A 15,012-nucleotide genomic window follows, 5' to 3' on the forward strand; every position below is an offset into this window, starting at 1 on the left:
AGCAGAAAGGTAGACTCTCACAGCATGTACTACATCAACACATTGGGGGAAATAATCCTTGGGATGTTTTGGAGCAGGGCAAGAAAGACCAGGATCCTAGTTAAGATGGAAGGAGAAAATCATCCTGGGGAGAAAGGAAGCCATGGGCTTCAGAACAGAATTATCCTTGTTTAACACCTAAAGGATAAGGCCACTATCTCAGACACCCACCTGAAATAGGCCATAGCAATGAGAAGAACCAGCTTGTGAATGAGACAAGATAATAGAGTATCCCTATTTGGTTTAAAGGGTGACCTCTGAAGGGCTGGCAAAGCCAGGTTGAGGTCCCTCGGTGTTAATGGGGTTTGCACATTGAGAACAATATAAATGAGACCCTGCACAAAGGCCTTAACAAAGGAATGAGAAGCCAATGGTCTCTGAAAAACAAAAGGTCCCTTGATGGTACCTAAGGCTAGATTCTGATCCAGACCAGACTGAAGAAAGGACTTGATTTGTCCCATGGTGTCATTAAAAGCATGGACTTTCCTAACCTCACAGCAAAGGAAGTAGACATTCCAGGTGCAATTCTAAACTTTGTGAGAATTCAACTTCCTAGCCTTCAAGAGTCAAAAACTAGGTTATCCTGGACCAGTTTGGTGCAATGAGTTTCCCCAGAATGCCCCATCTTGATCCTGTGTAGAAGACAAGGAAGAAGGTCTAGAGGAGGGAAGGCATGGATCAGACAGAGTTGTAGCAAGTTAACTATGAATACCCTCGCTCTATGGTGGTTTTGTGTTTTTAGGTAGCTGCTGTCATACTGTGTTATATTGAACATCAGATGACATTGTCAAAATAAACCAACAATTAACAGTGCTGCCTCTCACATATAACATACTATAAGTGCAAAACTACCACATATACATAAAAGTCCACAAATCATGTATCTGTGTAATTGTGATCACTCCAATGACAAACATGACATACTATAGTGCTTTAAAGAAAAGAGTATTTCCACAAAGGAACATTCCTGTAATGAAAGACAGCTTACATAGATTCACAACTCACTCTGCGGATGGAGTTGATCCCTTACTTTTAGCCAGTGAGTCAAAAAGGTATGTGTGTATAAGGCCAGGAATAAATGTCTGTCAGTTCCTCCACAAATCTTCCTTCAGCTCTATTGTAAATACACAGCTTTGTCACATAAACTGAATCTCCAAACAGTTGTTCTCCACATAAATAATACAAAGGAAAAGAGCCCCACATGAAAGTATGTTTATTAAAAAAACAAACGACAAGTACTGCACTTAGGGTCGGTTCACACTAGGACGACTTGGGATCCGACTTGTAAGCCCTCAAGTCGCCTCAAGTCGCCCCAAGAAGAGATTTACATTACAGTGTATGGGAGTGTCTTAATTGACACTACTGAAGTCGCTCCGACTTCAGAGCGTACTCCTTGTACTACTTCGATCCGACTTCAAGGCGACCTGTACCCATAGAATTCAATGGAAGTCGCCTCCAAGTCGGAGCTCCATCTACATTGAAGCGACTTTACAGGGAAAAAATTTAGTTTGCCCAGGCAAACCCCTCCCTCCCAGAGAGCTGATTATCCTGTGATTGGCCACAGCCAAAGTCGCCTGTCCTGGAGGCGACTTGAAGTCGCGTTGTAATTTGCTTAAAGTCGCGCTGAAGTCGCGTTGAAGTCCCCTTGCAAAGTCGCGCTGAAATCGTGTTGCCCCTGTGTGAATCGAGCCTTACATTAAAAGAAACTGTCACCAGCCTGTAATAAACTCATGGCCACCGCACACTTCCTATTCCAGGATGTGACACCACCTGGAAGTACAGTTCTAATAAAACCAATCCCACAGAGTAACCAGAGCATCTACCACAAAGGCCCAAGGTTTCCTGGATCCGCCAACAAACCTCTCTAGTTTGTTGTAGAATTTGGACCTCAGAAGATCCATGTCCCCACACCTGTGGCAAAGAGCTTGAAACATCTCAGAATGGAGAGACTATTCCCTGGGATACAGATGCTGATGACTGCCTTCGAGCAGCGTAACATCTGGTGCCTCCTTCGTATTTTATGTAGGCCACTCCCCTGGCATAGCCTGACTTGATTCTGGTCAGGTGACCTGACAGCTAAAAAGTCCAGCGTTGAAGGGATAAATGAATTGCCCGCAGTTCAAAGACATTGATGGGATGTCAACCTTCCTCCAACAACCAAGTTTCCTGTACTGAAGGGGCATCCAGGACTGCATCTCAGATTACCAGGCTGCCATCTGCCATGAATACCACCCACATTTTTGGAGTAAAAGGCTTTCCCAACTCCAACACTGGATTGGAAATCCACCAAACCAGGGAAAGTCAGGTCTTGCTGGTCAGACACATGGGGCAGTCAAGAGACAGAGTCTGTTTGTCCCATACAGTCAGAATGTTGAGTTGCAACAATCTGGAGTGAAACTAGGCATATGGTACCATCTCAAAAGGAGACCACCATCATATCTGGAACTGGAGGATCTGAGCACAAGGCCAAAGGAACAGAAGTTTGTCCCAAGGCATCAGGATCCTGGACAAGGCTGTGTCCAATATAAGATTCAGATGCAAGCGAGGAATCAGTTCCAACAATAACTTCTGGAAATTGAGGATCCATTCAAAGCTTTGAAGAGTCTGCATCGCCTGCTGGACAGTGGCCGACAGGGCTTAGGCAGACTGGTCCTTTAACAATGTATATACCCTGAATTTGAAGCAGGGCATGGACCAGGTCAAACACCTTGGTGAGTACTGTGGATGGGCCAAAGGGAAGGGCAACAAAGTGGTAGTGATGCCTGTCTACTGTAAACTGCAGATATTATTGATGAGGTGGGAAAATAGGGATGTATAGGTAAACATCCCTGATGTTCACAGAGACCAGTTGATCCCCCGTGAAAAAAGGAAGGGTTGACTAACCTGGCAGATTCAATGCAAAACTACTGGACTATTAGAAACAGGTTGAGGGTCTTGAGATCCAGAATGGATTTGTTGCCATCTGGCTTGGGAACAGTGAACATCTTGGAGTAAAACCCTTGAAATTACTCCCCATCCAGAAAGAGGGCAATTACCCTCTGTGCAGGAAGCTGTTAAATAGCAGCAGATGAATCTGCCTTTCTTTGCAGACAGGATGGCAAATTGAAGAGCATGAAGCAGGAAGAAGTGTTCAAAACTTCAATTTGTAGCCCCTGTATACATCTGTGGACTCAAACACTTGAGATTTCCTGAGACCAGATGGCTAAAAAAGCCAGCAGGCATTTCCCCACTTATTGGAAAACCCACTCATTATGAAAGTGGCTTGCTCCCAGACTTGTTGGGTTTGGAGCTCCAAAGCCTCCAACAGATGTGTGCCCCAGGTTTTGGTTTGGAGCCCAAGGTGGGCAAAAGAAACTATTGATAGACACGGGAGCAGGTTTACTTGCAGAAGCATGAGCCTTCCTTTTATAGGGGAGGACAGTACTCTTACCCCCAGTGATTTTCTTGATGTACTTGTCTAAGGAGGAAACAAAGGCATTTCCTTTCAAAGGGCATCCTCTCAATGAATTTATTACATGGATGTTCCACTAACCAGCATTTTAACTAGAGGATTCTGTACATGTGAACGATAAGGATGCTCATGTCCACCAAGCCATCTTCAGTAGGCCCACAGACAAATATTCTAAGTGGTGGTGGACTTGTTAACGTGATTCTCCTCATCCAGGTAGGGGGCACGGTACACCTCTTGTGCTGTGATTAGTCACAGCACAAGCCAATCAATGAGTGCCGGTGAATGGATGGCCACAGGCACCCGCTGATTGGTGAAGAAGAAGACAGGACAGAGCTCTGTCTATGTAAAGAATACAGAGCTCTGTCCTGTAAGCAGGGATGTGCTGGTTTTTGTTTCTCTGCAAAGCATTTCTTAGTGAAAGCACCTCACAGTACACACATAAACATTGGTTAGGCACACATTTAACCCTTTAATCCCTCCTAGATGTTTAACCCCTTCCCAGCCAGTGTCAGTACAGTGGCAGTGTATATTTTTAGCACTGATCACTGAATTAGTGTCACTGGTTCCCAAAAAGTGTCAGTTAGTGTCAGATTGTCCGGCCGCAATATCGCAGTCCCGCTATAAGTCGCTGATCTCTGCCATTACTAGTATAAAAAAAAATATAAAAGTTCCAATATATACCATAGTTTGTAGACGCTATAACTTTTGCGCAAACCAATCGTTATACGCTAGCAGAATACATATTGGCATAAATTTATGAAGAAACTAAATTTTTTACATTTTTAGCAGAAAGTAAAAAATATTATTTTTTATTTTTTTCATCATTGTTGGTCTTTTTTTTGTTAATAGTGCAAATAATAAAAAACTCAGTAGTGATCAAACACCACCAAAAGAAAGCTCTATTTGTGGAAAAAAATTATATGAATTTAAAGAGGGAGTCCCGCGAAAAAAAATAAATTAAAAGTCAGCAGCTACAAATACTGCAGCCGCTGACTTTTAAAATAAGGACACTCACCTGTCCCAGGGTCCAGCGATGTCGGCGCCCGAGACCGAATCGTCCCTCGTTCCTCGGGTGCTGCCGCCGCCATTCTCTGTAAGGGAATCAGGAAGTGAAGCTCTGCGGCTTCACTTCCCGGTCCCCTACTACGCATGCGCGAGTCGCACTGCGCTTCCTAACTGGTCCCCGCTGTCTCTGGGACCCGTGTGTGTCCCAGCAGACAGCGTGGTGGGGACGGGAAGAGGCATAGACTCCCGTGGGAGACTATGCCGGAAGTGGGTGCAAATACCTGACTTAGACAGGTATCTGCACCCCCCTCCCCCTGAAAGGTGCCAAATATGACACCAGAGGGGGGGAGGGTTCCGAAAAGCGGAGGTTCAATTTTTGTGTGAACCTCCGCTTTAATTTATGTACAGCGTAGCATGACCACGCAATTGTAAGTTAAAGTAATGCATTGCCATATAGCAAAAAATGGCCTGGTCATGAAGGGGGGTAAATCTTCTGGAGGTAAAGTGGATAATCAAACACTTTTGTACTTGCATTTTTTTTTTTTTATGTTTACAAATGAAAGAGAATATTTCTTTTCCCTTTTTGCTGTCAATTCTTCTTTTTTTCCCCTGCAACACTGCTTGCTACTCATGCACGGTGCAGAGGAGTATCTCCATCATGCATGCATCATGTGTAGAGTCAGCAGATTCTACAGCTCCACCTTCTGGCTGTTGTTGATATGAAACATTACTGTTATTATTAATATTATTATTATCCAAGATTTATATAGCGCCAACAGTTTGCGCAGCATTTTACAATATAAAGGGGGACAGTACAATTACAAAACAGTTTAATACAGAAAGAATAGGAGGGTCCTGCTTGTGGAGCTTACAATCTAATGATTTATATGTATTTGGCTAAAAAGAAAATATAAAAAAAAATGTTATTATTTTTTGACATATGGAAGGAAAAATCACAAATCTTACCGTTCACGAGCAGGTGATGGCAACATTTCCTGCAACTGTAAAAATATAATGGTAATGTATATTTTTGAATGCTACTAAGGCCGTTTCATTTTTTTTCCTGTTGAATAGAGAGCATGCTGATTGACAACACGGTGTGTATAATGCAGAGCACTGCACCCTTAGGTGCCAGGTTTTTTTTTTCCATTTTCTAGTGGACACCTACTCAGATATGCCACACACTGAGACACTGTAATGTATTTTTTGATGAAGAGGGCTACAACTATTTTGCTATAGTATTATATTAATTTGTACACTCATGCAGTCCACAACCCAGTACTGCTTTGTTCCCAACCTTTATTTTCTTACATTTTACATATGCATTTTGTATGTTTAAAATCCTTAAAAAAAACAATCAAACTATATGGAATTCTAACTGGACTCTCTTCTGGGTTTCTTTTTATATACATACAGTACAGATCTATTTTACATAACAAAGCCTAACCTCACAGTAATAGAACACCCATACAGTGTTCTCATTCTTGCTGCATGTGAGTGGCCAAGCCACTCAAGCAAAGTAATATCTCTTGTGTTTTCTATTTGAGAAATAGGACCACTATGCACTTCTGTACTTGTTAGGCTGTGGCCCAATTAATTGGTCAAGGCTGTTCTCATGAGTGACTTGGCTTCTATTGGAAAGGTCATACGGAGACGGGGGGTGGAATCATAATAGAAAAACAAGTCTCTGGGGTGAACTTTATCTTGTATCTCCACATTTTTGTTTGGGGTTTAAATACACCATAGTGTTCCAAGAAAAATCTGACTTTTGTCCAAATCAAGCCATTTCTGGACAGTATCTGTCTATAGGGTTGCCACCTGTCCAGGATTCACCCAGACAGTTCGGGTTTGGAATCATGCGTCTGGGTTTCAGACTGCCTGAAACCCGGACACATTATTTAGACTGGACTATGGCTTCTCAGCAGGGTTGCTGGCTGCAGTTCTCTAAGCTGAGAGTGTCTGTTACACTCTCTTTCATGCTGCCCAAAGCCAGCAGTAACAACCCCCCCCCAAACAAACACACAGACGAGAGAGGAGAGAGGGCTCGATCTGCACCTCTTTCTCCTGCCCCTACCCCTCTGTGTCTGCCCACACTCCAATCCCAAGGGCTGTGCCTCAGAAAAGAAAAGTGGGGGCCGGAAATTTGAAGTCCAGCAGTCTCAGATACATCTGGATGAGAGTTGCTCACTGCCAAGGGGTGAGTGAGCTCACCATCCATCCCTGTCTGCGACTGAAGTCTCCCCCCCTTCTCTCTCCTGCCTCTGAGTGAGTACACTAAGGCAAATCAGGGTTCTCAGAGTACCCCTTACATCACAGTTCCCCATTACACCAGAGGCCACAGTGTTTCCCCTTACATCAGAGTCTTCTCTGTACATCAGAGTTCTTATTGTTCTCCATTAAATCAGGGTTCCTAGAGCATCCCTTATGTTAGAGTCCCCAGAGTTCTCCCCTACATCAGAGTCTGCAGAGCCCCCCCCCCCCCTTACAGTGAAAGGGAACTCTGCAAGTTCAGATGTAAAAGGGGAACTCTGTGGACTCTGATGTAAAGGGGGACTCTTGTTATTAACTTCATATGATTAGAACTGTTATTTAATAGCAAAATATATGTATAGTTTATACTATAAAAAAAAATTGCTGTGCGCCGCTAAAGTATTTTGATGAAAAGGTGGCAACCCTATCTGTCTACCACTTACCACAACACTTACCAGACAGCTAGCAAAAGAACTGATCTATGTACAGCTTTGCATGGCCACGCAATTGTAAGGTAAAGTAATGCATTGCCGTATAACAAAAAATGGCCCTGGTCATAAAGGCCGGGGGGGGGGGGGGGGGGTAATTCTTCTGGGGGTAAAGTGGATAATCAAACACTTTTCTATTTGCATTATTTTTAATGTTTACAAATGAAAGAGAATACAGTATTTATTTTCCCTTTTTGCTGTCAATTCTTTTTTTTTTTTTTCCTACAACACTGCTTGCTACTCAAGCACAGTGCATGAAGGGGGGTAAATCTGTATAACATTTTGCATGTAAAACAGAGGTGTGAATTGGTCCTATAGGTTTCATGAAAGATCACTATAAAACGTACATCAGTATCAATAATTTACTTACTTGCAATTTTCCAGTTGGCGTACCAGTAACAGACGTATCATCTTTGGTTGAAATTCCTTCTCCTTCTATATTAATATTAAGACATTTAATGCATCTTGTGAAAGCAGGAGAGAATGGTAAAAGACAACAGCCATGAAAGGTGCAGTAAAAGCTCATGCAGTCCAGAGAGAGAGAAAGCGCTCAACAATGCCTTGGAGTGGTGACATTACCCATAGGCTTCTTATGGCCCCATTCATTGTTGATGATCCCTCCTCTCCCCTGCAGCGGCCCCTTGGCTAACACAGGGAAGATCATGTGACTGGATCTGAGCAGGATGAAAATACAGTCAGGTCCATAAATATTGGGACATCAACACAATTCTAATCTTTTTGGCTCTATACAGCACCACAATGGAAACGAACAAGATGTGCTTTAACTGCAAACTTTTAGCTTTAATTTGAGGGTATTTACATCCAAATCAGGTGAACGGTGTAGGAATTACAACAGTTTGTATATGTGCCTCCCACTTTTTAAGGGACCAAAAGTAATGGGACAGATTAACAATCATCCATCAAACTTTCACTTTTTAATACTTGGTTGCAAATCCTTTGCAGTCAATTACAGCCTGAAGTCTGGAACGCATAGACATCACCAGATGCTGGGTTTCATCCCTGGTGATGCTCTGCCAGGCCTCTACTGCAACTGTCTTCAGTTCCTGCTTGTTCTTGGGGCATTTTCCCTTCAGTTTTGTCTTCAGCAAGTGAAATGCATGCTCAATCGGATTCAGGTCAGGTGATTGACTTGGCCATTGCAGAACATTCCACTTCTTTCCCTTAAAAAACTCTTTGGTTGCTTTCGCAGTATGCTTCGGGTCAAAGTCCATCTGCACTGTGAAGCTCCGTCCAATGAGTTCTGAAGCATTTTGCTGAATATGAGCAGATAATATTGCCCAAAACACTTCAGAACTCATCCTGCTGCTTTTGTCAGCAGTCGCATCATCAATAAATACAGGAGAACCAGTTCCATTGGCAGCCATACATGCCCACGCCATGACACTACCACCACCATGCTTCACAGATGAGGTGGTATGCTTTGGATCATGAGCAGTTCCTTTTCTTCTCCATGCTCTTCTCTTCCCATCACTCTGGTACAAGTTGATCTTGGTCTCATCTGTCCATAGGATGTTGTTCCAGAACTGTGAAGGCTTTTTTAGATGTTGTTTGGCAAACTCTAATCTGGCCTTCCTGTTTTTGAGGCTCAACAATGGTTTACATCTTGTGGTGAACCCTCTGTATTCAATCAGGTGAAGTCTTCTCTTGATTGTTGACTTTGACACACATACACCTACCTCCTGGAGAGTGTTCTTGATCTGGTCAACTGTTGTGAAGGGTGTTTTCTTCACCAGGGAAAGAATTCTTCGGTCATCCACCACAGTTGTTTTCCGTGGTCTTCCAGGTCTTTTGGTGTTGCTGAGCTCACCGGTGCGTTCTTTCTTTTTAGGGATGTTCCAAACAGTTGATTTGGCCACACCTAATGTTTTTGCTATCTCTCTGATGGGTTTGTTTTGTTTTTTCAGCCTAATAATGGCTTGCTTCACTGATAGTGACAGCTCTTTGGATCTCATATTGAGTTGACAGCAACAGATTCCAAATGCAAATAGTACACTTGAAATGAACTCTGGACCTTTTATCTGCTCCTTGTAAATGGGATAATGAGGGAATAACACACACCTGGCCATGGAACAGCTGAGTAGCCAATTGTCCCATTACTTTTGGTCCCTTAAAAAGTGGGAGGCACATATACAAACTGTTGTAAGCCCTACACTGTTCACCTGATTTGGATGTAAATACCCTCAAATTAAAGCTAACAGTCTGCAGTTAAAGCACATCTTGCTTGTTTCATTTCAAATCCATTGTTGTGGTGTATAGAGCCAAAAAAATTAGAATTGTGTCGATGTCCCAATAGTAGGAGGGGTAAGAGAGCATTTTTAGACCCTTATTTTTAAGGGTTTGCCTGGAATTCTCTTTTAAGGTGTAAGACAGATACAGTAATTAATGTGTTACTAAACCCAGTAATATGACAATAGTCCCCCCCCCCCCCCCAGTGCCCACAGCCTATAAATCATCTTTTTACATTAAAATACTACAACTATATACCTTTTTGGCTGATCTGTACCATGGTCACATGATAAACTGCAGGGTCCACCCGAGTGCAGAGTGTTCAGGTAGGAGGAGATTTCCACTATAGCCTGTGTCCTCATGCTGTTATGGGAGGTGGATCATCCATCAATCAAGATGTGACATCCCACCCACTGTATTTGTGTTCTTTTTTAGTTATTGGGCATGGAGGAGGAGGGAGGGACTGAGCTGTCATTTAGGATCTGTATACACACTCACATGTGTGATGTCAAAAAAATAAAAAATTAAAAAAACTAATTTCTTCATCAGTTTAGGCCAATATGTATAATTTTACATATTTTTAGAAAAAAAAATCGCAATAAGCGTATATTGCTTGCTTTGCGCAAAAGTTAAAGCATCTATAAAATAGGGGATAGATTTATAGCATTTTTAAAATGTATTTATTTTTTACTAGTAATGGCGGCGATCTGCGATTTTTAGCAGGACTGCGACATTACGGCAGACAGATCGGACACTTTTTTGGGACCAGTGACATTTATACAGCGATCAGAGCTAAAAATAGCCACTGATTCCTGTATAAATGTCACTGGTAGGGAAGGGGTTAACACTAGGGGGCGATAAAGAGGTTAAGTGTTCCCTAGGGAGGTGTATCTAACTGTGGGGGCAGTGTAATGACTGGGAGTAGAGAGAGATCGCTGTTCCTGATCACTAGGAACAGCAGATCTCTCTCTACTCTCCTGTCAGAACAGGGATCTGTCTGTTTGCATTGACAGATCCCCGTTCTGGCTCTCTGTGGAGCAATCGCGGGTGACCGGAGGACATCGCAACCGCCAGCCGGGTGCATCGGCTCCAGCGCCGTGCGTGCCCCCTATTGCTCTTAAAACGGCCGACGTACACCTAGGGCGATTCACGCAGCCATGCCAACCTGCTGCAGTATAATGATGGCGGCTGGTCGGCAAGCTGTTAAAGTAGAAATCCACTAGGGCTGCAACTAACGATTATTTTCATAATTGATTAGTTGGCCGATTATTTTTTCGATTAATCGGAAAAAAATCATGAAAAAAACGCAATATGCCATTTTTTCGTTTAATTAAAAAAATAATGAAAAAAACTGAGTGTTACACAGGTCATATACAGGTATCCTGTCACAATGGCATTTATAGTACAAACTCCCCTCCAGGAATACAGATAATGGGGCACTATTCCCCCCCCAGGAACACCAAATTATGGGGCACTATTCCCCCCCCCCAGGAACACCAATAATGGGGCACTATTCTCCCCCCAGGAACACCAATGATGGAGCACTATTTACCCCCCAGAACACCAATGATGGGGCATCCCCCCCAGAAATACTTAGGATCATGGGGCACTTGTCATCACAGAAATGTATGTACTGTAATGACTGAGTATTGTATAGCCATTAGCCGCTACCTTATCACTTCACACAGATGTAGCTCGGCTTTCACGGCTGCTTCTCGCCTCTCTCTGTCTATTCCCTCGAGGTAGCAGTGGGCGGGGCTGAGAATATCGGTGGGGGGCTGACGTCAACGAGGAGGAGAGGCGCAGACGTGCCTGGTCACATGAGCGCCACCGTATTCTCATGAGAATACGGCGGCGTTGCTGCCTTGTACACAGGAGGATTCTAATGGACTGGCAGGGAGGAAGGTGCGCACCAACTAATCGATAATGAAAATCGTTGACAACGATTTTCATTATCGATTATTATCGATAAATCGTTTCAGTCCTAAAATCCATCCTAACACTAAATCTACAGGCATCCAGGATCTAAGACTAATCTATCTAAAGTATCTATGGGCAGGCTGGTTGTACAGAAGTTAATCAATTGACTTCAGTACAACCAGCCTGTCGGGTTTTTTCATACGATCACTGTTGCTGCCTATAGATGGCAGCAGTGATCATTGTATTCTGACGGCGGGGGAAACCTCCCTCTGTCAGAATACAATAGCACAGTGAGATGGATTTCTCCATCAACACCTATGGGGGAATCAAGTGATTTCCTTTCTTTCAACCTGTGTTCAAAGGAAAGAAAATGGCATAATGCATAGCCAGTCTTATTGATAAGTGTCCCCAGGACAAATAAAAAGGGTTTATCTACCAGTGGGGGACACCGGCAGCAATAAAAAGTTGAATGGGGATCTAATCTTGTCTTACTATAAACGATTTAGTACAGGGAGTCATGGACCATTGGTTTTATGCTGCTACTTTCAGGTGATTGGTCAATGGCCACCACAGCGCTCTCATATAACCCCGCCTACTCCGTGCGACTCCAGTTTTTTCCTAATGTCCTTCTTATTGTAATTGTTAAAAATGTAGAAATGCACAATATACAAACACTGCAAAAACAATGACGTATTATCAATCCACAATAGCCTAACAGTAAATACTTACTTATGTTCACAAGCTGAGAGCCATTAAATTCTGGCAATTCATCTTCACTTTCAGTATCATCAATAACAATTGTACTGCAAAAAGATGAAAAGATTGTGTAATCTTCCTTGAATATTATCATTCTGCATATCCAACTTGTTCTATGAACTGTCACCAAGAAAGACATTTGTTTGAATATTTGAGGCAATGTGCTCCTCTGCTTTCTCCCTGTGCAGGGTGACTGCTCATGTATCCGCTTCCTGTACTTCATGTAGCTTCCTGCAGGCGGCCTGTAGTGGGTGGAGCCTGCTGGACCCCTCCCACAGCTCTGCTTTCTGTGCAGCACAGTGATGATGTCACTGCTACTTTCACAAGGTAATAACTAGGTTTTCAAAGACATTTGTGCCATACAAAGCATATTTATATCCTTTGAAAGTTTTTTTGTGCCCACAGTTCCGTTTTAGGGGGCATTTGCCTTTGTGCCATTAAAGCCTAGTTCTACTTATCTTTCAAGGGACCAATATTGTGTTTCCACGCTAGAGTTTTAACAAAGCAGTGGTACCCAGTGGTGGCTGGTGTTTTTTTTTGGGGGGGGTGGCGAACAACCACCCCCCGTCTGCCGGACGGTCCGGCACTTACCCCATCTAGGCAGCGGGCATCAGGTATCGGACATCAGGCAGGGGGCTCCTGTGTCCTTTTCCTCCATCGCAGCGGCTGTGCGTCTCCTCCCCTCCCCACCATAGGGATTTATGCGCCCGGCGTCCCAAAAGGGGCCGGACGCATTTAGGGGGCACCAGCATGGATGGGGGGGCGGTGCCTGTGCGCTCTTAATGGACGGGCCACCCCGGATGGTACCACAGCTTGGGTTGACAGTTATTGATACAGTATAGAAATCAATATGAATGATATAGAATTGAATAAATTGGATCTGTGGTCACAAATTAAAAGCATATGTTCATCACATTGTATTTCAATTATTCGTAGCTAGAGTTGCACGATTCTGGATAAAATGGCAATCACGATTATTTTGCTTAGAATAAAGATCACGATTCTCTTTCGATTCTTGGCAGCTTTTTTTTTTTTTTAATTCATTGAAGTGTATTTTTTCCCAAAAAATTGCTTTTGAAAGATCGCTGCGCAAATACAATGTGACATAAAATATTACAACGACTGCCATTTTATTCTCTAGGGTTTCTGCTAATAAAAAAGATTTATAATGTTTGTGGTGTTTCTAAGTAATTTTCTAGAAAAAAATACAGATTTTTAACTTGTAAGCAACAAATGTTAGAAAAAGGTTTAGTCTTTAAGTGGTTAAACTGCCCTTATTTACAGACCAAAGTGCATCCCTATGATCAAAAACCAAATGATACAATGTTTCTTTTTATCTCTCACCGCTGAGCAATGTTGTGATAAATTTTTTCCCTGTGTTCTGTCAAAATAGCCTATTCATCGAAATCTCCAATCACGTCACTTACAATTAGTCTCCAGCATTAGTAATTGGAGATTTTGACAAGTTTGCTGTTTTGACACAACACCGGCAGCGTATACACTCCAGTACAGGACGAGCTTGCTGTTTTGACAGAACAGCGGCTAAGTAGGAAAAAAGTTGCCGCCACCTTGGAGGCGGCCATGTTATTGGTCAGTATCAGGCGGACTAACAATGTCCGCTCATAATATCGTGTACAGTGGTGTATACGCCCCGGTGTTGTGTCAAAACAGCCAACTCGTAGAAATCTTCAATTACTGATGCTGTACAGTAACTGGAAGTGATGTGATTGGAGATTTCGCCGAGTTGGCTATTTTGATAGAACTCTGGCTGCTTTTTTTTTTTTTTTTTTGACAGCTGTCAGCTGTGAGCAGAGAACGGCTCTGCACTGAATCGTGGGAATTCTGGATTAGAATCGTGAAGGGGGTTGAATCAAGATTGTGATTTTTAACGTTTATTCGTGCAGCTCTATTTCTAGCCTACTCCTTTCACGCTAGGACCACGGCCGCGTTAACGCTAAGACAGCACTAATTTTAGCGACGCTTTAGCGCTGTTTAAGAAATGCTTTTCGGCCACTAGCGGGGCTGTGTTGCTGCGCTTCCGAATCGCTTTTTAGATGCTTTGGAAGCGCTGCCCATTCATTTCAATGGGCAGGGCATTTTTGGAGCGCTAAATACAGCACTCTCAAATCGCCCCAAAGATGCTGCTTGCGGGACTTTTCCTAATGTCTTACAAGCGCATGGCCGCAGTGTGAAAAGTCATACTGAAATGAATGGGAGGCAGTTTTCAGGCGCTATTTCTAGCACTAAATGCCTGAAAACTGCCTCAGTGTGATTTTGTGTCCTGTGTGTGTTCTGAAGTGAGGTGTGTCCTGTGTGTGTCCTGATAATGTTCATTCAAGAGTTCTTAGAGAACTTTGAGGTATAATTGTTGAACCATTAACTGATTTTTAATTAATCTCTTCTAACAGTAGAAGTTCCCCATGCCTGGATGACAGCTAATATTGACCTATGCACAAGAAGAGTAGTAAGGAACAAGCTGGCATCCACAGGCCAGTGGGTGTATATATAGTATTAAAATTAATGTAATCACTCTTAAAAAGAAGGATCAATGTCAATGATCTTTCAAAAACACACAGCTTGCTAGATCCTAGACAGTATGGCTTTACTGAGGACAGATCATGTCAGACTAATCTGATTGCATTTTTGACTATTATTATTATACTGGAGTTATTTAGCAACAACAGTTTGTGCAGACAGTACAGTTACAATACAATTCAATACAGGAGGAATCAGAGGGCCCTGCTCGTTAGAGCTTACAAAGGGAGGGTCAAGTAATACAAAAGGTAATAACTGTGGGGGATGAGCTGATGGAGAAAATAAAAGTACAGCTGTTAGATGGAGGCAGGATAGGCTTCT

At 42.9% G+C, this 15,012-nt stretch overlaps 1 protein-coding gene across 10 annotated transcripts in view; it reads right to left on the reverse strand.

Moving 5' to 3' along the window:
* Positions 1-15,012, reverse strand: part of LOC141127056 (uncharacterized) — a 227,721-nt gene that overhangs the window by 52,189 nt on the left and 160,520 nt on the right. For all 10 annotated transcript variants that reach the window (XM_073613200.1, XM_073613202.1, XM_073613203.1 and 7 more), the window contains 3 exons: positions 12,130-12,203; positions 7,604-7,668; positions 5,462-5,496 (listed from right to left, as the gene is read on the reverse strand). In XM_073613200.1, coding sequence (XP_073469301.1) covers positions 5,462-5,496; positions 7,604-7,668; positions 12,130-12,203 — 174 coding nt within the window. The remainder of the gene's footprint in view (positions 1-5,461; positions 5,497-7,603; positions 7,669-12,129; positions 12,204-15,012) is intronic.

This window comes from Aquarana catesbeiana, linkage group LG02, assembly GCF_042186555.1.
Source record: "Aquarana catesbeiana isolate 2022-GZ linkage group LG02, ASM4218655v1, whole genome shotgun sequence".
Lineage (NCBI taxonomy): Eukaryota > Metazoa > Chordata > Amphibia > Anura > Ranidae > Aquarana > Aquarana catesbeiana.